At 40.4% G+C, this 21,180-nt stretch overlaps 1 protein-coding gene across 13 annotated transcripts in view; it reads right to left on the bottom strand.

Moving 5' to 3' along the window:
- The window catches only part of LOC105480536 (pantothenate kinase 1), a 119,044-nt gene that overhangs the window by 41,285 nt on the left and 56,579 nt on the right, over positions 1-21,180 (bottom strand). Inside the window, exons 1-2 of one of the 13 annotated variants that reach the window (XM_011739586.3) lie at positions 19,419-20,086; positions 12,949-13,042 (exon numbers count right to left, since the gene is read on the bottom strand). The exons of 7 other annotated variants lie outside the window; for them this stretch is intronic. In XM_011739586.3, coding sequence (XP_011737888.1) covers positions 12,949-13,042; positions 19,419-19,433 — 109 coding nt within the window. In that variant the 5' untranslated portion in view covers positions 19,434-20,086. Of the gene's footprint in view, positions 1-12,053; positions 12,143-12,948; positions 13,043-19,418; positions 20,087-20,321; positions 21,040-21,180 lie in introns of those variants that run through there. 5 more of the 13 variants (XM_071069518.1, XM_011739647.3, XM_011739570.2 and 2 more) reach the window with 5 other exon arrangements.

The following is a 21,180-nucleotide window of genomic DNA, read 5'->3' as shown; positions in this document are numbered from 1 at the left end:
GCACCATGAAGTGTATTGTTAGCTTGGATCTGGGCCAGGAGGAAGCAGGAATAAGATGAAGCTAGAGATGAGGAGACCCCAAAAAATGTCAAATCCATGAGGTTAATAAAAAATTTGTTTTCCTTCAGTCTCTTCCTTAAGTCCCTGAGTAGCTCAGTGAGAGTGGTTTCTTTCCCAAGGTCCTGAAACCTCTCCATGCCATCCTTACAGGAAAATCAGAGAAAGATGACTGTCACTCTAGGGACCAGTGAGCTCATCTTTTCCCCTTCATGCCTACAGTCAAGCTGTGTATTTCTGCTTCAAGTGTTAAGGAGAGGAAATGGTAGGCAGATGAAATTTGTTTCCCATTCCAAAGTTACATTTTCACGCTGTCCAGAGGAGGTGGGAGGAAAATACACTTATACAGACAGCTACAGTCATCACCCCTATTTCTCACCAAGAAGCTGCCAGTTCTGCCCAATCTAGAGGCAATAGAAGATAAGTATCAACTTTCTGTGTGGTCCTCAGCTTTAATTATGCCACTTTCTTCATCAGAAGTAGTCCCTGGACAAAAAAGAAGACTCCACAGTTTTGACCATGCAGGTGTGCCAAGGGACATGACCACCATGCGTCTATGTGGCCGTGTCCAATGTGATCATTTCAGCAACCAGAGCTGAGCACAGCATCCACCCAGGAATGGCTCCTTCAACCTCCTAATGCCCAGCACTAAGGCTCAAGATGGTAATCTCATTACCTGCTTAAACAAATCCCCACTTAAACCACCAAGAGGTTTAGCTTTCTGTCTTGACAAGCCACCAGAGTGTGACTGCATACTCTAGGGATACTATTGACAATTTAATACCAGAGTGTGGTTAATTAAAGAGGCTTCAGGGAGAACAGCATTGCTGTGTGGCACAACCAGGTGGAACAACAGGTCTACCAGAAATGGGCCTTGTTCATTTATTTCTTAACTGTGAAAGTCTGGCAAATCTCTGAAGTTGAGCTCGGGGGCAGAGGACTGAGGAAAGGTATGCCAACTGCTCACATGGCAACGCAAGCTGACAAAAACACCTGCTTTAAATAATCTGAGACCAACTACAGTCGCTCCTTCATATCTGTGGCTCCAATCACAGATTCAACCAACTGCAGACTGAAAATATTTGAAAAAAAAAAAAAATTCCACGAAGTTCCAAAAGGCAAAACTTAAATTTGCCACGTGCTGGTGCTATAAAGAATCCATGTGAATAAGGTGACATGTAGGCATTGTAGTAGGTATTAAATCATCTAGAGATGATTTAAAGTATATGGGATGATATGCATAGATTACATGCAAATACTATCCCATTTTATACAAGGGAGTTGGGCATCTGAGGATTTTGGTACCCATGGGGGTCTTGCAACCAACACAATGGATACTGAGGGAAAATCGTTTGGGCTTATTCACTCACTGATTGAACAGATACTTATTTTGTTCCTAGACAGTGTGAGGCACTCTGCTAAACAGAGTCAGGATGCGGCAATGAGCCAGTCCCCTTGGCAGTTACATTCTAGTCCACAAAAACTGGTCATTAATTGAGAACAGTCTGGGAAGGAGTGAAAACTCTGCTGTGAGTGAAATCCACATTGTTAGAAAATCAGACATGACTTAATTAAAACAATTCTTTAATATTCACTAATGGTAGCTCTATGTAGGGCACCCTCCTAAGCATCGTAACTATCACAAAGTCAAGTCTGACATTCCCTAGCCATCAAAGAAACTTGTAATTTCACTAGATATGAGACTAAAACTTATACAAGGTTTAAAATAATAAGATATTAATGTTGGAGAGTATAAGAGCTCTGGCCCACAACAGGCAAATGAAAAGATGCTCAACATCATTGGCTATTAGGGAAAAGCACATCTAAACCACAATGAGATGCGACTTAAAACCCACTAAGATTATAAGTTTTGAAAAATTGAAAACAACAAGTATTATGAAGATGTGGAGAAATGGGAATCCTCACACACCACTCGTGGAAATGCTAAATAGTACAGTCACTTCAGAAAACTGGCAGTTCTGCAAGAGGTTAAACAAAGAGTTACTATATGATCTAGCAATTCTAGTACTAGGTATATATACCCAAGAGAAATGAAAACTCATGTCTACACAAAAACCTTACATGAATGTTTATAGCTGCATTATTCACAATAGCCAAAAGGTAGAAACAACCCAAATGTTCATCAACTGATGAACATGGATAAATAATGTGATAAATCCACCCCATAAAATATTATCTGGCAACAAAAAGGGACAACGTACTGATACATACTACAACATGGATGAATCCTGAAAACACTATGCTAAGTGAAAGCTGCCAATCAGAAAAAAATCATGTATGATATGACTTTACTCATTTGAAATGTCCAGAATAAGCAAAACTCTAGAGACAGAAAATAGATTAGTTGCCTAGGGTTGGGGATTGTGGGGGAAAAAGAGGAGTGACTGCTAATGATTTTCTGGGAGGGGATAAAATATTCTAAAGTTAATTGTGATAGTTGTACAACTCTGTGAATACACTAAAAACCACAGAATTGCATCCTCTAAATGGATGAATTGTATGGTGTATGTGAATTATATCTTAATTTTCTCATTTCAAGATACATTTTTAAAATATAAATGCCAATTATATTAGTTCTTGAAGATAATCTTTCTAAAACGCACAACCCACTTCCCCATATTTTTAAACAAAACAGACTGAATGACATTTGACGTCTTCTTGATGATTCACGGTCAAACGAGAATCAATTATTGTGCTCACTGTACACTGATGTCCTCAGGAATCATGTAAACTTGTGCTTCCCTGGGTGCTACGGTTTGAATCTTTTGTCTCTATTATAGTTTTCTATGTCTTGCTTTTGGGCTAAAGCTGTTAATTTCTCACTGCTGTCAGTGTTACTGTAATATATCTATCCAGAACCTGCTGTGTCTGAATGCAGAGAAACCAGGAAAGCAAGTCTGTTGAAACTGCATGTACAGTTATTATTTGTCAATGTAAAAAATAAAATTAAAAAAGAAGACTACATAGATTCTGAGGAGAGCACAGGAACCACTCTCAAGTGTAAGATGCATGAGCATCTCTGACTTTATCTACTTCCTAACAGTGATTGATTTTTTTTTTTTTTTTTTTTTTGAGATGGAGTCTCACCCTGTGGCCCAGGCTGGAGTGCAGTGGTGCGATATTGGCTCACTGCAAGTTCTGCCTCTCGGGTTCATGCCATTCTCCTGCCTCAGCCTCCCGAGTAGCTGGGATTACAGGTGCCCACCACCACACCCAGTAAATTTTTTTTTTTTTTTTTTGTATTTTTAGTAGACATGGGGTTTCACTGTGTTAGCCAGGATGGTCTCGATCTCCTGACCTTGTGATCCACCCACCTTGGCCTCCCAAAGTGCTGGGATTACAGGCATGAGCTATTACGCCCCCAACACTGATTTTGATCACTCGGAAGTGTTTGCTTCCGTCCAGTGCTCAGCTGCCTTCAGGGTTATCACTGGCATTCCCTGGGGTTATATACATTGTAGTTAGAAGTGACAGGCATTGTAGTTACAAGTGAATTCTTTTTTACTATAATAATTTTTATCAAAGGCACAGCTAGATGTAATATCTGACTGAGAAAAGGGATTAAAACTTTATAAAATATAAATATGAACATTCAAAATATTTTATTCGCCTGGGATCATTTAGTTTGGGGGCATAGTGTTCTTCCATACCATTAAGAGTGAGATTTTTTCAAATTCTTTAGCGTTGGAACTTTTAAAAGTTCTATCTTAATTCTAATCCCAGATATGAAAGAGAGAAAAGCGACATCTTATTTGCATTGTCTCATTTTACAAATCATGTCACATCTAATGTAAAGTTAATTAATGAGAACAATGATGCTTGTTCAACATAAAGGCTAGAAACTGTCACTTACGGATGATAGCTGCAGTTTCATGAACTTCACCCATTTATTTCTGTACTTTATTTGGATCACACAATTTTGAAGAAAGTTTGAATCAGAGAGAGCAGCTGCAAATCATAACTGTTCTTTTGAACAGCTTCCTTTGCAATCTCAGGGATTTCTTGAATCAAAACTGATTCAGCAGCTTGAAAAGATTTACTGAAAATGTTTCAGCTTCTTGCTGAATACTAAAAATATCTAACAACTCCTCACTTTGCTTGCAACACATATAAAAATCAAAAAAAAAACCATCCAAACCTTTTAATTAGTGCTAAAACTCTAAGATAGCATTACCAGGACTTGACAGGTTACCCATTTACTTGTTATGTAACTGACCTAAGCCAGGGTGAGAGGGTTTGCCAAGAAAATATGTCTAAGCCTTGACTAAAATTTAATTGATTCTGGTACTCATGTGCTGAAGTAGTATATTAGCTTATGCAATCTTAAGTGGACAGATATATACAGGCCAAACTTTAAGACTTTAGAGCTACAAACTTACCAATAAATAATTTATAGGAATTCAGAAGAATTTTATTCCAATGACTGTGAAAAATGAGTTAACCCAGCAGCCGCAGCAACAGTATATCAATTAACATTTAGGGCACACTATGTGCCATGTGCTAGCAGCGTTTCATGCATTATTTAATTCAGTTCTCAAAACCCAGTGAAATTGGCACTATTATTATTCCCATTTTACAGATTACATAATTGAGGCTCAGAGAACTCCCCCAAACATTAGGTGATCTCTAATGTGCTTTTTTTTTTTTTTGAGATGTTGTCTTGCTTTGTCGCCCAGGCTGGAGTGCAGTGGTGCAATCTCGGCTCACTGCAAGCTCCACCTCCCGGGTTTATACCATTCTCCTGCCTCAGCCTCCCTAGTAGCTGGGACTACAGGCATCCGCCACCTCACCCAGCTAATTCTTTGTATTTTTAGTAGAGACGAGGTTTCACCGTGTCAGCCAGGATGGTATTGATCTCCTGACCTCGTGATCCACCCACCTCGGCCTCCCAAAGTGCTGGGATTACAAGCATAAGCCACTGCGCCTGGCCTCTAATGTGCTTCTTAAATTATAGCTTTTAAATAGTTAAAAAATTTTTTTTAAGGTTTTTGTATTAAACATTTGGACCCTTTAAAAGTTGCAACCAAGCTGGGTAGGCTGGTGCTTCCCTATAGTCTCAGCTACTCAGGAGGCTGAGGCAGGAGGTTTGCTTGAGCCTAAGAGTTGGAGATTAGTCTGGGCAACACAGCAAAACCACATTTCTAAACAAACATGTTTTTTTTTACATGCTGTATATAACTGTTGCACAACAAATATCCATGAATGAATAAACCCAAATGCTTATACACCATTACCTAAGACTTTCCTGTATTACAACCCAGTATAAAAGTTGATACTAATGATGTCCCTAAATTATTAGAATATGTTAAATGATACTACCTTGTCAAAGAAGGCAGTGATGTATAAAATGCATCTGAAGCACATTTTCATAAAACTGACAAGAGTAAACCAGTTCTGGCAGTTTATACAGACAGGAATTCACTGATATTTAACTAGCTTGATCCCAGGAATGTTCAACAACTTTAGTGATACTGATTCAGGATTTTTTTCTTTCCTCTTGTGGTAAATTAAAACACAGAGTCGTAGGTCTAAAGATTGCCTGAAATTGCAAATTTTAGCAATACCCCTTCTATCAACCCTTGGTTCAATCCTGAATCCAGCAACTCCAGATTCCTAGGCCTGAGGCCAGTCCTACATCCTAATTGTCTTCAGAGAGCTAGCTTGCCTGCTCCCACTGGCCCCATCCAAATGGCTTCAGAGCAAAGGAGAAGGGTGGAATTCTTTTAATACTGTTCTTTAGTTCTTAATCTATATTTCGAGACAAAAATTTTGTAGGAGATACCAATCACTCCTAGTCCAGTGATAATTGGGTGATTCCAAAAAAGCTTTTTGGCACAGGACTATTTCATTCTAAGAATGAGGTTTCAAATCTCAGACCATGAAGAAATGGTAAAAAAAAAAAAAAAAAATTGATCATAAACAAACAACAACAGGTATGGGCAAATGAAAGAATTCTCCAGGGGCAACACAAATCAGGTTTTCATTTATCCACCTACGAATGAGATGTAACAATTTTAATTGTGGTTAGATAACTGAATTTATCTAATTGTGCATCATAAAACACTATAGTCTCAACTGGATATAATACACTACTAACTTTTACAGCAAATAACAGATTGTGGGTTTTTTTTTTTTTTTTTTTCAAAAAAAAAGTTCTTTTCTTTTGGAAATAAAGACAAAAACATTTAATATTGAACATATGATTTCTGAGGTCGGCTTCAATATTATAAAATTGGACATGATTTGGTAATTATAGAAGCTGAGTGATAAGTACTTGGCAGTTCATTATGCTATATTCTCTAGTTTTGTATAATGCTTAAAATGCAGAAATAGTTGTTAAAATCCCAACACTTTCCAAGATGCTCACTTAGGACAGTAAGAGGACAAGTGGAGCACAGTCAGTCACCTTTGGAATAAAAACCATGAGTCTGAATTGGGGAAGTCCCTTTTTTGCCACACAGATCCTGCTTATGGAACCAAATACATCAAACAGGTTTCCCTTTAGCTGGGACAAACTTCAATCCACTTATCCTAACCAGAAACATATAATGAAAATATTCTGGCAATTCCACCCTGACATTTCAGCAGCAGTAAATAAATTATAAATCACCCTAGAAAGGTACAAGCCTCAACTGGGGCCAGGTTTATATCTATTTAAGAAAAAAAAAATTTGGTGTTCCCCAATCCACAATGAACAAATAACTCAAAATAATTGAAGTCATTAAAAAACAAAAACAATAGTGAATTATGAAATAAGTATATAAGTCCAAATTTATAATTTTCCATGATTAATACTTAAGTGCATGCATGTCTACATATCCATACACAAAAAAGCACATGTATTATTTTCTTCTGCTAGCATTGATAGAACAGTTAACACCCGCTTGGTCTACCTGCTGGGTAATCCAGCACTAAGCCCAGCTACATTTACAGTAGGAATTTAGGAAGGAGGAAGGGAGGAAAATAATGATGTGATTCTAAAGAAATTCTACCCTCATACTAACCATAGTGAGCCCTGAGGTATTTGTTGAATACTTTCTTTCCTGAGAATAAGCCTTCCTCATCAAACTTCTCATCTTCAGAGATTGTCCTACTTAGCAAAGGACATGCTGACCTTTACTCCCCTTCTCTACGTCAAATGCTTCAATAATTCAATTGGTATTACTGATGCCCGCTGGGACTTTTCTATGAGCTTCTTCTGTGAACTGTGTCCCAGTCATTGTGTACTGGTAAATGTTTAACAACTGGTTCTTTGAAAATAAAGCCCTGATTTCCAGTGTTTACCAGTTTCCATGGTGTATATATATATATATATATCCATCATGGCCAATTTCAAGGTATCAGCATAAGAATATTGAAATGCAGAGTTGGGAAGTCATGCATATAAACACCCATAGCCTGTATAAGTTGGCTTTAGCACAACGCTGAGACTCCTGGTTTGCCTAGGATAGTCTCAGTTTATATCTGTAGTACTGGCATAATTAATGGTACCCCTACCACTCTTCAAAAGTGTTAATGAAATATTATGTGGTAACCCCAAAGAATAAATCACTTTTGGACCCTTTCTCAAAGTAAAAACCTTCCACAAAAAAAGATAAGACCTTCCATAAAAGGTAAGAAGATGTGATTATCTCCTTAGTCAAATGTATACTAACTTCCTAGTATGGAACATCCTAAAAACACAACATCCTTTTAACTTTTTTTTTTAAATCAAACATAGGTAGTTGGGGGAGTATGAATAGTAAACAGGTTCCACTAATGTTCAGGTCCTGACTCACACACAGGGTTTAGTGATTTCTGGAGCTATTACAGCATCTGAGTGAAGAAATCAAGCCATACAGTTGGCTTCAGGTTACACTCTAGCTTAGAGTCACATGAAACCAAATATCACATGCAGAGTCTAGCACAGTGCCTAGCCCAAAGAAATTAAAAACTGGTTAGTCCCTGTAGGTTTAATAGAAATCATTAAATCTCAGAGTTCAAGGCTACCCAGGTCAATACTTACTTGATCTCCTTTATGACTACCCCAAGAAGTCATCCTCCAAACTTGCTTAAATACTTGTCAGCAACCCAGTATAACCTGCACTGAGTCACATAGGTAGAATCTGGCAGGCAAGAGTATTGGTCTTGGTTCTTCAAAGAGGAGAACCCAAAAAAGAGTCAAGATAACATAACTATCTTTAAATATCTCATGAGCTGTTATGTAGAAGACGAATTGGATGTATTGAATTGTCCATGGGGTAGAAGTTATAGGAAGACAGATTTTGAGTTAGTATAAGGAAGAACATCTAACACCACCACAGTAATAATAGCTAACATTTATTGAGTGCTTCCATTTTGCTGGAAGCCTCACCATACTGCTAACTCATGTCAATCTTGAAGTCAACGAATCTATTCCTATCTCTGGTCGCCCCTGATGATCTACCTTGGGCTATAAAAGAGTTGTTTGTCCAGAAGCCCCGGAGGGATCCAAGTAACTGGCTGCCCAGGCTAACTACAACTCACAGAGGTTCATACAGGTCCAGTCTGTCCTGAGCCTCTATCTAAAGTCCTTGCAGCCTCAGATTCAATGTAGGATCAAGGCCAAGAGTACTAGAAGGTGCATGTGCTGGTGTTGAAGGCAAGCACCTGGAAATAGTCATCTCATTCATCATCTGCCAGAGGAAGATTCCAGAGTCTTGCACATATTTGCAAGGACATTTTTTCAATTATTGGAGAATGGGTTAAAAAAATGACCCAAGAACTGGATGTAGCTGTTCTGAATTCTGAAGTCTTGTTCAATCACATGGCTTTTATAAAGGAAAAATACTCACTTTTCTTATCTTTCTCATCTCCTTTGCATATAACTGCCTCACTCAAGGGCTGAGATATCAAACAGTTAAGATCAAAAGAGGATACTTCCTTTTTAAAAAAATAACCATGTCCTGACACAAGATTAGCAATCAAATAAATTCCACAGTCCTCTTATTCACTAATTTGCCAGCATCACTCTCAGAGAGGGTATGCTATACTTGGTGAGGCAATCTATGACAATCAGGTCAAGACTTGTGACATAGGTCATGTGTCCTGCTTCTAGAAACATGAGAGGGTATTAGGGAAGCTTCCATTGAAGAGATGATATCAGATCGGGTTGGGGAATCCTCTGAAATCCAGTCCCCAAAAGATTCCCAGTCAGGGCAAGATGAGTTTGTGGAAATCCTGGTATTTCAGAGTCTTGGAAGCCTCTGTAATTAAATAACAGCAATGACATTAATATTAAATGTCTACACAGTTGGTCATTCAGCAAATATATATATAGATATATATATATAGAGAGAGAGAGAGAGAGATAAAATGTCCTCTATTAATATAAATAAAACTAGTATTAATAGTGACTTAGTCCATTTTGTGCTGCTATAACAGAACACTTGAGACTGGGTGATTTGTAATGACACAGAAATTTATCTGGCTCACAATTCTAGAGGCTAGTAAGGCCAAGACTGTGGGGCTGCATATGGCAAGGACCTTCTTGCTGCGTCATCCCATGATGGAAGTGTGAGAGGGCAAAAGAGCATGCATGCACAAGAGAGCAAGAGAGTGAACTCACAGCCTCAAACCCTTTTATAATGGCACTAATTATTCATGGGGATGGAGCTCTCATGACCTAAATGTCTCCCATTAGGCTCCATCTCCCAACACTGTTACACTGGGGATTTTCAACACACGCTTTCTAGGGGACACATTTAAACCACAATATTCCACCCTGGCTCCCCAAATTCATGTTCTTCTCACATAAAAAATACATTCATTTCATGCAATAGCTCCAAAAGTCATAACTTTCCAGCATCAGCCCAGAAGTTCAATGTACAGAGTCTCATCTGAATCAGATATGGATGAGATTCAAGGCAGGATTCATCTTGAGGCACATTTCCCTCTAGCTGTAAGCCTGTGAAATCAAACAAGTTACTTGCTTCCAAAATACAATGGTGGAATAGGCACAGGATAGACATTCCCATTCCAAAAGAGACAAATAAGCAAGAAGAAAGGGATAGTCTTAAGTCAATCCAAAACCTAACAGGGCAAACAACACTAAATCTTAAGGCTCCAGAATAATCTTCCTTGACTCCACATCCTACCATCTGGGAACACTGGAGTGGCAGTTGGGCTCCCAAGGCCTCAGGTAGGCAGGCCTACCCTTATAGCTTTGCTTGGTGCTACCCATGCAGCGACTCTCACAGGCTGGTGTCAGATGCCTGTGGCTCTCCTGGTTGGTGTTTCACGCTGGTAGTTCTGGAGTTCTGGAGTGTTGGTGTGAGCCCACTCCTTAGGCTTTACTAGGCATTGCTCTAGGAGACTATCTGCGGTAGCTCTGACCCCAGGTTATGCTGCACATTGGCCTAGTAGGGGCTCTCTGGGTGGCTCCACCCCTGCAACACGTGTCTGCCTGGGCCATGAGGCTGTCTATGATATCCTTTGAAATCTAGCTGGAGAAAGCCATGGCTCCACAATTCTTTTTTTTTTTTTTTTTTGAGATGGAGTGTTGCTCTGTTGCCCAGGCTGGAGTGCGGTGGCGCAATCTTGGCTGACTGCAACCTCCACCTCCAGGGTTCAAGCGATTCTTGTGCCTCAGCCTCCTGAGTAGCTGGGACTACAGGTGCATGCCACCACACCCAGCTAATTTTTTGTATTTTTAGTAGAGATGGGGTTTCACCGTGTTAGCCAGGATGGTCTCCATCTCCCGACCTTGTGATCCGCCTGCCTTGACCTCCCAAAGTGCTGGGATTATAGGCATGAACCACTGCACTCTGCCTGCCTCCACAATTCTTGTATTCCACATGTCTGTAGACTTAACACCACATGGATGCCCAAGATTTGCTGCTTGCACATTCCAAAGCTGTGGCCTGAGCCACACCAGAGCACCCTTGAGCCATGGGTGGGGTGAGCAAGAAGCACTGTACTGAAATGTGGAGAGCAGAGACTTCAGGCAGCCCTGAGCAGTGAACTCCAAGATCCAGAGGGCACACTAGGTCTCTCTTTTGATATACAGTCATATGTCACTTAATGACAGGGATATTTTCAGAGAAAAGAAGTGTCATTAGGCAATGTTGTCATTGTGCAAACAGCATAGAGTGTACTTACACAACCCTAGATGGTATAGCCTCCTACAGACCTAGGCTATATGGTAAACCCTATTGCTCCCAAGCTGTAAACCTGTACAGCATGTTACTGTGCTGAGTATTGTAGGCAATTGTAACAATGGTTAGTATTTGTGTATCTAAACAGATCTAAACATAGAAAAGGGACAGTAAAAATACAGTATAAAAGACAAAAAGTGGTGTACCTGTATAGGGCACATACAGGAACTTCCAGGACTGAAAGTTGCTCTGGGTGAGTGAGTGGTGAGTAAATGTGAAGGCCTAGGACATCACTGTACACACTGTAGACTTTACAAACATTGTTCACTTAGGCTACACTAAATTTATAAAAAGAAATGTATTTCTTCTGTAATCAATTATATTTAGCTTACTATAATATTTTTACTTTATAAACTTTCTAATTTCTAAAATTTTTTGACTCTTTTGTAATAACACTTGGCTTAAAACACACACACATTGCATAGGTGTACAAAAATATTTTCTTTATATTCTAATTCTATAAGCTTTTTTCTATTTTAAAAATTTTTTATTTTTATTTTTTTTACTGTTTAAACTTTATTTGTTAAAAACAAAGACACAAACACACACATTAACCTAGGTCTACACAGAGTCAGGGTCATCAGTTTCACTGTATTCCACCTCCACATCTTGTCTCACTGGAAGGTATTATGTATTATACATAATTGAATGTGCTATATTTTTATATGACTGGCAGCCAGTAGGTTTATACCATCATCACCAAAAACAGATGAGCAACACATTGAGTTATGATGTTACAATGGTTATGATACCAATGAGCAATAAGAATTTTTCAGCTCCGTTATAATCTTATAGGACTACCTTTGTATATACGTGTTCCTTCCTTGGTGAAAAGGTCTATATGTGGGACGTAACTGTACTTCCTTCTTCGAGGTCATGGCACCGTGTGCCTGTGATGGGAGGAACAGCATCAGTCATTTCCAAAATGCCTTCAGAGTCATTCTTCCATTGTACTAATGAACAGCCTCTGGTTTCCTTCTATCCCTACTGATGTCCTTATCAATTGGTTGCTTGCCCACACCCTTGGTCTTCTTTCCTGAAAATGTTCTTTCATTCTCTACCACATGGCCAGGATGAGAATCCTTCAAATCCCTAAATTCTGTTTCCTTTTTAATTATAAATTTTATCTTTAAATCATTTCTCTCTTCTCTTTTCCTGTATGCAGTTAATATTTTGCTTAGAAATTTCTTCCATCAAATATCGTAGTTTATTGCTCTTACATTCTGCCTTCCGTAAAGCCCTAGGGTACAGACACAATTCAGTCAAATTCTTTGCCACTTCATAACAAGGCTGGTTTTTACTCCAGTTTCCAAAACCTTATTCCACTTTTCCATCTGAGAGCTCATCAGAATTGCCTTTTTTGTTCTTATTTGTACCAACATTCTCATCACTATCACATAATTAATCTCTAAGCAGATTTAGACTTTTACTACAGCTCTCCTCTTCTCAGCCTTCACCAGAACCACATTTAATTCTCTGTTCATAGCAACACAGGTTTTTCATAGCCTGCTTCCCCACATTCTTCCAGTCTCTACCAGTTACCCAGTTCCAAAACCGCTTTCACATTTTCAGGTATTTGTTATAGCAGCAGCCCTAATTCTCAGTACCAGTTTTCTGTCTTAGTCCAGTTTGTGTTGCTATAACAGAATACCTGTGACTGGGTAATTAATAATGAACAGAAATTTATTTGGCTTACAGTTCTGGAGGCTGAGAAGTCCAAGATCGAGGGATTGCATCTGGTGAGGGCCTTCTTGCTGCATCATCCCATGGCAGAAAGGTAAAAGAGCATGCTTGAGAAAGAGCAAGAGATTGAACTTGCAGCCTCAAGTCCTTTTACAATTGGCATTAACCCATACATGAGGGTGGAGCCCTCATGACCTAAACATCCCCCATTACGCCCCACCGTCTAACACTGTTGCATTGGAGATTACATTTCCAACACATGGGTTCTAGGGGACACATTCAAACCATGATAAATAGTAAGATATCTTTTACTACGCATGTACTAGGGTCCAGGCATGGTACTACACTTGATATACATTTTCCACATTTGGTTCTTACTACAGCTGATAAGATGGCCACCATTATCTCTATTCAACAGTGAGCCTTGATGAAGTTAAGAATCTCACCTAAGGCTTCACTGCTAGTAAGCAGGAAATGAGGATCTGAATCCAGGTCTGGTGGCAACAAAGCTCTTTACACCACAGAACCCAACCCATACTTGCTTCATGGAACCCACCAGGGCCCTGCCCAGGAAGAGTCAAAATCTTAACTCAAATAGTTTTACCCTGAGTCCTGAGCCCTCAGTTTCCTCATTTGTAGAAGGAAGATAATGACAGCACCTATCTCACAGGCTGCTGGAAGTATTTGATGAGAGAATCTATATGTCTAACTTAGTGCCTAGCACATAGTAAGTGCTCCTCAATGTTTGCTACTGTTACCTCCACAGACACATGGATGAGCTTTTTGCCAGAGGTGTACAGATTACATGCACCTATCTTTTCCGAAAGTTTGACAGAACACATATCCTTTCCCCAACATAAATAATAGGCTTATTGTGGTAGAAAACAAAGCCAGTTGGCAAGGAAGATAGACTTGGGTTACAGTTTTGGCCCTGTCATTCACTGATTACAGGTCTTTGGACAGGTTGCTTTGCTCTTTTGAGCCTCTCTTTGCCCATCTTTAAAATAGAGAGCAGGAGTGGGAATTGCATGCTTTTGTAAAAGCACATACAGAACGGACACAGAGATGTCACTCAATAATAGCTACTCTCATTACTGTGTAAATCGAAGCTACTGTCATGACTTTTTCCACTTTCTTTCCTAACTATAGAGAAATCTGCTAGAGGTCGAGGTCATTATTTTGATGTAATTCTCTTTAAAAATAATATTTCTTTGCCCCTTTGAATCATCTGCTACTCTCAAATATACTCTCAAGGAGAGAATACACATACACATACACACACACACACACACACACACACACACACACACAATTACCCAACAACACCAGGCATTTAAAAGGTGTCATAAATTAAGTAATGAGGTACCAAGCTTGACAGCTGTACTATCTAGAGAAAAGGTCTACTTAGAAATTCTGTACGCCACAGTGGTTACACTAAATACTTGTCATCCCAAGGTTCCAAGATGAATACTGGCTTACCTATTAAACCTAAAGCATATGTAATTAAATATATTAGAAGTCAAACCCTGATTAATTTTCATGATAATTGGTTCATACTTAACATATACACACACAAAATATTAAAACGCAGGCTATCACACACACACAAAACAGCTTGTCAGTTAAAACCAATACTCCTTTGTTTCCCCTACTTATTCTGTCTCCAAAACTGTGATAGGTTTTGTTTTAGTCACTTGTTAAATGTCTCACATGTCAAGAAGCAACAACACTGTTTGTGTCTTTGGTCACCATGCCAAATAAAATATGCTTTGTATTATATTAATGTTGAAATTCACTTATTGGTCTTTTGGAGGAAAAGCAGTGTTCTTATGTTTAATAGAATCCTGATCCTTAACCAGTTGGACACTGGACACTGGGGCCTTAAATTATTATGCATCAGTTCAAATGTGTATTGTACAATTCACAGCTTAATTGACAAACTTGGGAATTTGACCACGCCCTAGAAGGTAGCAATACTAGAATGTGCTCCTGCTTTCCATTTTAGTCTTTTGTGTTTTAAGTTGCAATGTCTCTCATTCATGTAGAAGTATTGATTATGTTAAAATTAATTGTTAAAAATACTGTATGCATCCATACTCTATGCAGATACAACCAATTTTCCTTATTTATCTTTATTATACTGGTTTTTCTAATTAGCCTGATTCAAGGGTAATGTAAAGTCCAAGTGCCAAAGCTAAACATCCCAATATTTAGGAAATTAAAGCCTTATACTTTCACAGTGATGGCTAAAACTGGTAACAGATTTGGGGTTTTTCAGTCTGTACCCACCAGTATGCTACGTGCATAATTAACTCTCATTTTCTGCTATCTGGATGATTTGAGAAGTCAGAACCTCCGACCAGAAGGCTGACTGCATTCATCTACTCATTATTCCTGCCTGTTGCCACACACTGGGATGAGACGGAATAAGGTAGCACATGTCCTTGAGCCCTTCAGATGATACTCACATGTTTGCCTTTCTGCAGTGTAGTGGTCAGTGACTCGATTATTTCCTTTACATTCTTCTCCTGTCTCCACTAGTGTTATGGCTTTTCTAAAACAGTGTCCTTGGTGTCTAAAATATCCAGGTTTTCAAGACAACATCTATATACCACTTTGTGTCATTTCTGTTCCTCCTCTAAAAAGTATATATTCACCAATATTATTGAAAATAACCTTAGGGAAAAAGAGTTATGTAAAAAGTTGTCGCTGCCATACTTCTGCTTTCTAATACAGCAAAAATACTCCAAGTTCTAATCAAGACTACAATGTTTGAATTAGTGATTCAAAGTTTGTGTTTGTGTGTGTGTGCTTTGTGATATAAAGACCCTGTGTGTAGCCTAAAGCTGCAAAAGATAGGTTAAATAGATTTTGGAATATCTATATAATGGAATATCAGAAATATAATCAACCATTAAGGATGATGTTTAGATGCCATAAGAAAATGCTTATACTAAAATTTTTAATAAAAAAGTTATGTTAGTATGATCCAAAATTATCATTAATATATGGTACATTTTAAACAGTTGCTTTCTCTAAGTGGTGGGATCACAAGTACTTTTTCCTGCTTTGTTCCTACATTTTTTGTGCTATCCAATATTTTTAGCTATATTGGGGGAAAAAGACCAAAAAAAAAAAAAAAAAAAAAAAAAAAAAGAGAAAGGAAGGAAAAAAAGGAAAAGAAAAAAAGAATTGTGGGATAGGAATAGTATTATAGCTGATCAAATACAACTCTTTGATCTTTCTTATTCTAAGCCTGTATTTGTTTGTTTGTTTATTTATTCAGAGACAGGGTCTTGCTTTGTGTTCCAGGCTGGAATGCAGTGGCACAATCATGGCTCACTGCAGCCTCGACCTTGGAAACTCAAGCAACCCTCCTGCCCCAGCCTCCTGAGTGGCTGGTACCACAGGCACATGTCATCATGCTTGGCTAAACTTTTTTACTTTTAGTTTTTGTAGAGATAGGGTCTCCCTATGTTGTCCAGTCTGGTCTTGAACCTCTGGGCTCAAGAGATCCTCCTCCCTTGGCCTCCCAAAGTACTGGGATTATAGGCATGAGCCACTGAACCTGGCCTGTAGTTTTCTAAAATGAAGAAAGTCAGCCTGAGGTTGTATGTGTCAGCTCAAATGCCTTGTCCTATGGATTAATGGTGGGCAATGTGTAGTGTGACAGTGATGATGAGAGCTGCCATTTATCAATAAGTTCTATGTGCCAAACAGGATTCTTTATATATATTATCTCATTTAATCCTCATAGCAGCCCCACAAGGTAGTAAGATTATCTCCATTTTGTTGATAGGAAACTGAAACATACAGGTAAAGTAACTGGCTAAGATCATCCAGCTGGGATTCAAGCCCTTGAATGAGCATACCATTTACAACACATTAGCATTCACAGCACCTCAGCATTAGTTTCAAAATATTTGTTAAATGAGGTGACCCTATGAGGTGCTACTTAATTGTGCTTCAGAGAATCAGCGCACCAAGGAGCAGATCAAAGGGATCTCCCTACTGATACCTCAAAGAAACTCCACTGAAGGACTTTTATCAAAGTCTGTTGTGGAGGTGGAGATGGCTTCCTCAATGAGGTAGTGATAGGGTTACTTGTACCTTTTTTTCTGTGACATCAGTCATATACTCCTGTACCCAAGGTGCAAGGCATATGAGAAAAATGTATTGTCTATAATCAGACATTCAATTTAATTGGGGAGACAAGTAACACATAGAACACACATGATAAAATCAGCACAAGGCGGCTGGGCGCGGTGGCTCAAGCCTGTAATCCCAGCACTTTGGGAGGCCAAGGTGGGCGGATCACAAGGTCAGGAGAAGAGACCATCTTGGCTAACACGGTGAAATCCCGTCTCTACTAAAAATACAAAATATTAGCTGGGCGTGGTGGTGGGCGCCTGTTGTCTCAGCTACTCCGGAGGCTGAGGCAGGAGAATGGCGTGAAGCCGGGAGGCGGAGCTTGCAGTGAGCCGAGATGGTGCCACTGCATTCCAGCCTAGGCAATGGAGCGAGACTCCGTCTCAAAAACAAAACAAAACAAACAAACAAACAAAAAATTAGCACAAGGCAAAAAAATCCATTTATAATTAAATGTTAAGTCAATGGCAGAGCAGATAACTAGTGTCATCTAGTAGGAAGAACTGTCAGCTCTGAAGTGTCATAGAATTCTGAAGGTACAGGAAACAGCACTTGGAGATCACCTAGCCTAGCTCCAGCAGTTCAAGATTTGACCTAGTAACTTGGTTAAGATCACACTGCTGCTAAGTAGCAGAGATGGGTAAAGTACCTAAGGAAGCCTGATATTAAGTAGTCTAAGAAAAGCCTTTCAAGGACAAGTAGAGTGAGGTGATGGCACTTTAGATGAAAAGAGTGGACAACATTCTCCTTTCCTGGTTTAGCAAAATTAACCTGCCACTGGTCTGATTTTTAGATTGCAGGATGGTGAATAGTCTCGGCACTGAGAAGTCAGATTAAAATTTGTTAAATAATCTAAAAATACTGATCTGTTTTATTCCATCCATCATTTTCAAACATGAAGTATTTTAATGTGTATTGTCCTTTGCCAGAATATTACAAAATAGAAACACACCTATCCACATATGTATTCCAGATGCCTTTACAAGTGTTAACACTGGCTGTCTTAACATACATCTTGTTTGGACAGAGGCCAAATTGTTGTAGCTGACCAGGAGGAAATAATTATTTGTCTAGTTGATGCTTCGCCACTGGCACACACTAAAGTTTGCATTTAAAGCACCCAACTACTCTTTGCAAAAATTATTCCTGTAAAATCTGTCAGTCATCAGCAAATAGGAATAAGCTTAGAGTATGTAAATACAGAGTGCGTAAATGTTCCTCTTAGAGTAACTACTTCCTCTTAGAGTAACTAAATATCAACTGATTGGACAATATTCTTTTTATAAAGATATGTGAATGTCAATAGGCAAGGCACAAAGATATTAAGTTAAGCCATTTTTAACTAAGAAATTTTGGTAGTGAAAAGGCCAGATTTGACTCCTCGGAACATGTAAAATTTATTTTAGAAATGGTTGTTCAAATCTGAGAGAAGAAAACATGGTAAATAATGTAAATCCAATTTTAACAAACCATTTTAAAAAAATTATAAGTAACAATCATGTTCATGAAACTTAAAACAACTAGGATTTTTATTTTGTAAGAAATATAAACCACTTTAATTTCTGACACAAAGCACACAGGCAGATAGTTACACTTTCTTGTATTTTAAAATAATTTCTGTGGGTTTGCAAGCACAAGTTAAGGCTCAGGTTAGTTTTTCTCTGTCTTCAAGGTATTCTTAGAAGGTGTATTTTAAATTCCTCAGAAGTTATTTCAAGAGTTGTTATATCCTCAATTAAACATAGAAGATTAAGTTAGAAGCTCCCTTTCATTATATTTTAGCTATTTTCATTGCAAACTCTAGTACAATCTGTCAATGTAGATCAGAGAAATAACTGAAATGTAGCTTCAAAATAAGTAAAACAGGTTTATAAACCACAGGTAATCAATATTAAGTCCTGACTTTTAAAATATTAATACGAATGAAAGTCATTTTCTAACAAGTATCAAAAACAAAAGCAAATAAAAATTCAGGTGCTAGATTACAACCTTACACCTTACAACCTTAGCCAAATCTGCTGTTTGGCTTCAAAGTTCCACACAAAATCTTAACCTACAAACTTAACATTTCAAACCCACAAGATACAAGTACCAGAGTCACCCACAGTCATGTCAAAGTCCTTTCCAAGGTCTTAGAAACCTTAATCCAATGCAGAAAAGTTAAGAGTCAAAAAGACATAGAAACAGGGAAAAGTGAAGGTGTTATTTGCCAAACATTAAACTTTTACAGAAATCCAAAACCTACTTAACAATTTCCCTATATCGAACAGCATAACCTCTATGCAAAAGGTGTGTGCTCAAATGCAGTCATTTATTAGCATTTACTGTACTTACTTTGATTTTTGCCATTTATAAGCTTCATTAAAGATACCCACAAAGAAGTAACCAGTTGAATGAGGTTCAGCTAAGAAAAACCAGCTGTAAACTCGACCTACAAATTTACATCCCACAACGTCCTGTGGGGAAGGTACACTTTACAAACTACCATTATATATACAAGCTTTAGATTGTGAAATAATGCACTTCGGCTTTCTGCGGTGTACATTACAATTACAAACCCTCAACTCAACCTCCTCCCTTTGAAAAAAAAAATCCACCTCCAATCTTCATTGGTCCACATAGTTCCGGCCCACATGGTATCAGTAGGTGTGTCCCTCCCAAAAAACCCTCTCATTGGCTGTGAAGAAACAGCGTCTAATAGGCTGTGATTTTGGGGGTTGTTAAACTCCACGCCTCCAGACTTGCGCTTTCCAATAGACCCGAGACGCTGCCGGCTACTCTGTGATTCAAAGGGCAGGCAACCCCAGCAGGACGCGCTCAAAGAAGCGAGAGGGGTGAGAAAGGAGAGGGCACCCTCGGTGTGCCGCCCACTTTATCCTCACTCCTGGACCCCAGCAAACGTTCACACACATGCTTTTCCCAGCCACCAGTTAGAAGGGCGGACAGAGAGCGTTCGCCTATTATAGATCCTTGATCTAGGGACCCGCTCAAGCTCCATGTCCAATCGCCCCATTCTACGGATAGAAGCGAGCAAAAGGCAGGCTCAGGCAACGACCTGTAGTGCTTGATGCCCCCTGGGAAAAGAATGAGTCCCAGGAACCCACTCTGTGCAGTCCCTCGACCGCAGACGCGGGGGCGCACGGGACGTGCTGCGGCGTCTGATCCAGCCGCTCCCAGTCCCGGGCCCCGCACGCTGCGTCTGCCTTGCGCCCGCGCTCCCCTCCCAGCGGGACTTACGCGGCCTGTTCTTTCTCCCCGAGTCCATCCTCCTCCGCAGCCGGCATTTCTTGGCCGGGGAATCATGCTGAGGGAGCAGTGGCTGCGGCTGGAGCTCCGGTAGGAGCGGGAGGCGCTGGGGCACTGCGTCGTTGCCGCCCACGGGACCCCGGCTGCAGACGAGCGGCGGCTGGACTGGCGGCGGATGGAAGCCGTTGTGCAGCAGCCCGTTCACAGCGGCGGCGCTGGTGCCCACGGGGGCCCCAGGGGATTGCGGGGCCGAGCGCTCCGGCTGCCCGCCGCGGTCGCCCATGCCGGGTGCTGGCGGGGCTGCGCGCGGGCCCCGGCTCAGGCGGCCTCGCTGGAGGTCATTCTCGGGCGTCTTTATTTCCCCGGATCCTCCCTGCGGCTTCCGATTCGGCAGCCGCAGAGCCGGCGCCTGGGGATGGCGAACCCGGCGCTCCTCCCCTCCTCCTGCCGACTCCCCCACCTCCTCCGCGCCCTGCCCCCCGCGCGCCGGCCCCACGACGCCGGCCTGGAGCACGCCGGCCTGGAGCACGCCAGCCCAGGGCTCGGAATCGGGGATCCCCGCGCACCCCCAGCCGGGGCTCCCGCCGCCCGCCTTCCCCCGATCCCCGGGCCGCGCGACTTCAAACGCGGCTTCCTCGCCTCCCAGACTGGTCCCCGCCACTGAGCATGCCCAGTCCTGCCCGCCACCGCCACCGACGAGTTTCAACATGGGGAATCAAGTTCTCTGGGCTTGCAGAGAGGAGATGGGCGGGTTGGGCTTTGTATGGCGGAGTGAAAACGAGAGGGGTCTGGGAGAGACAGCGAGAGGAGCGAACGGCTTCAGGAGGAATACGGGAGGAAGACAAATATT

This window comes from Macaca nemestrina, chromosome 9 (genome assembly GCF_043159975.1).
Source record: "Macaca nemestrina isolate mMacNem1 chromosome 9, mMacNem.hap1, whole genome shotgun sequence".
Lineage (NCBI taxonomy): Eukaryota > Metazoa > Chordata > Mammalia > Primates > Cercopithecidae > Macaca > Macaca nemestrina.
Note: the sequence above shows the minus strand (reverse complement) of the source record. Positions and strands in the feature narration are given on the sequence as shown.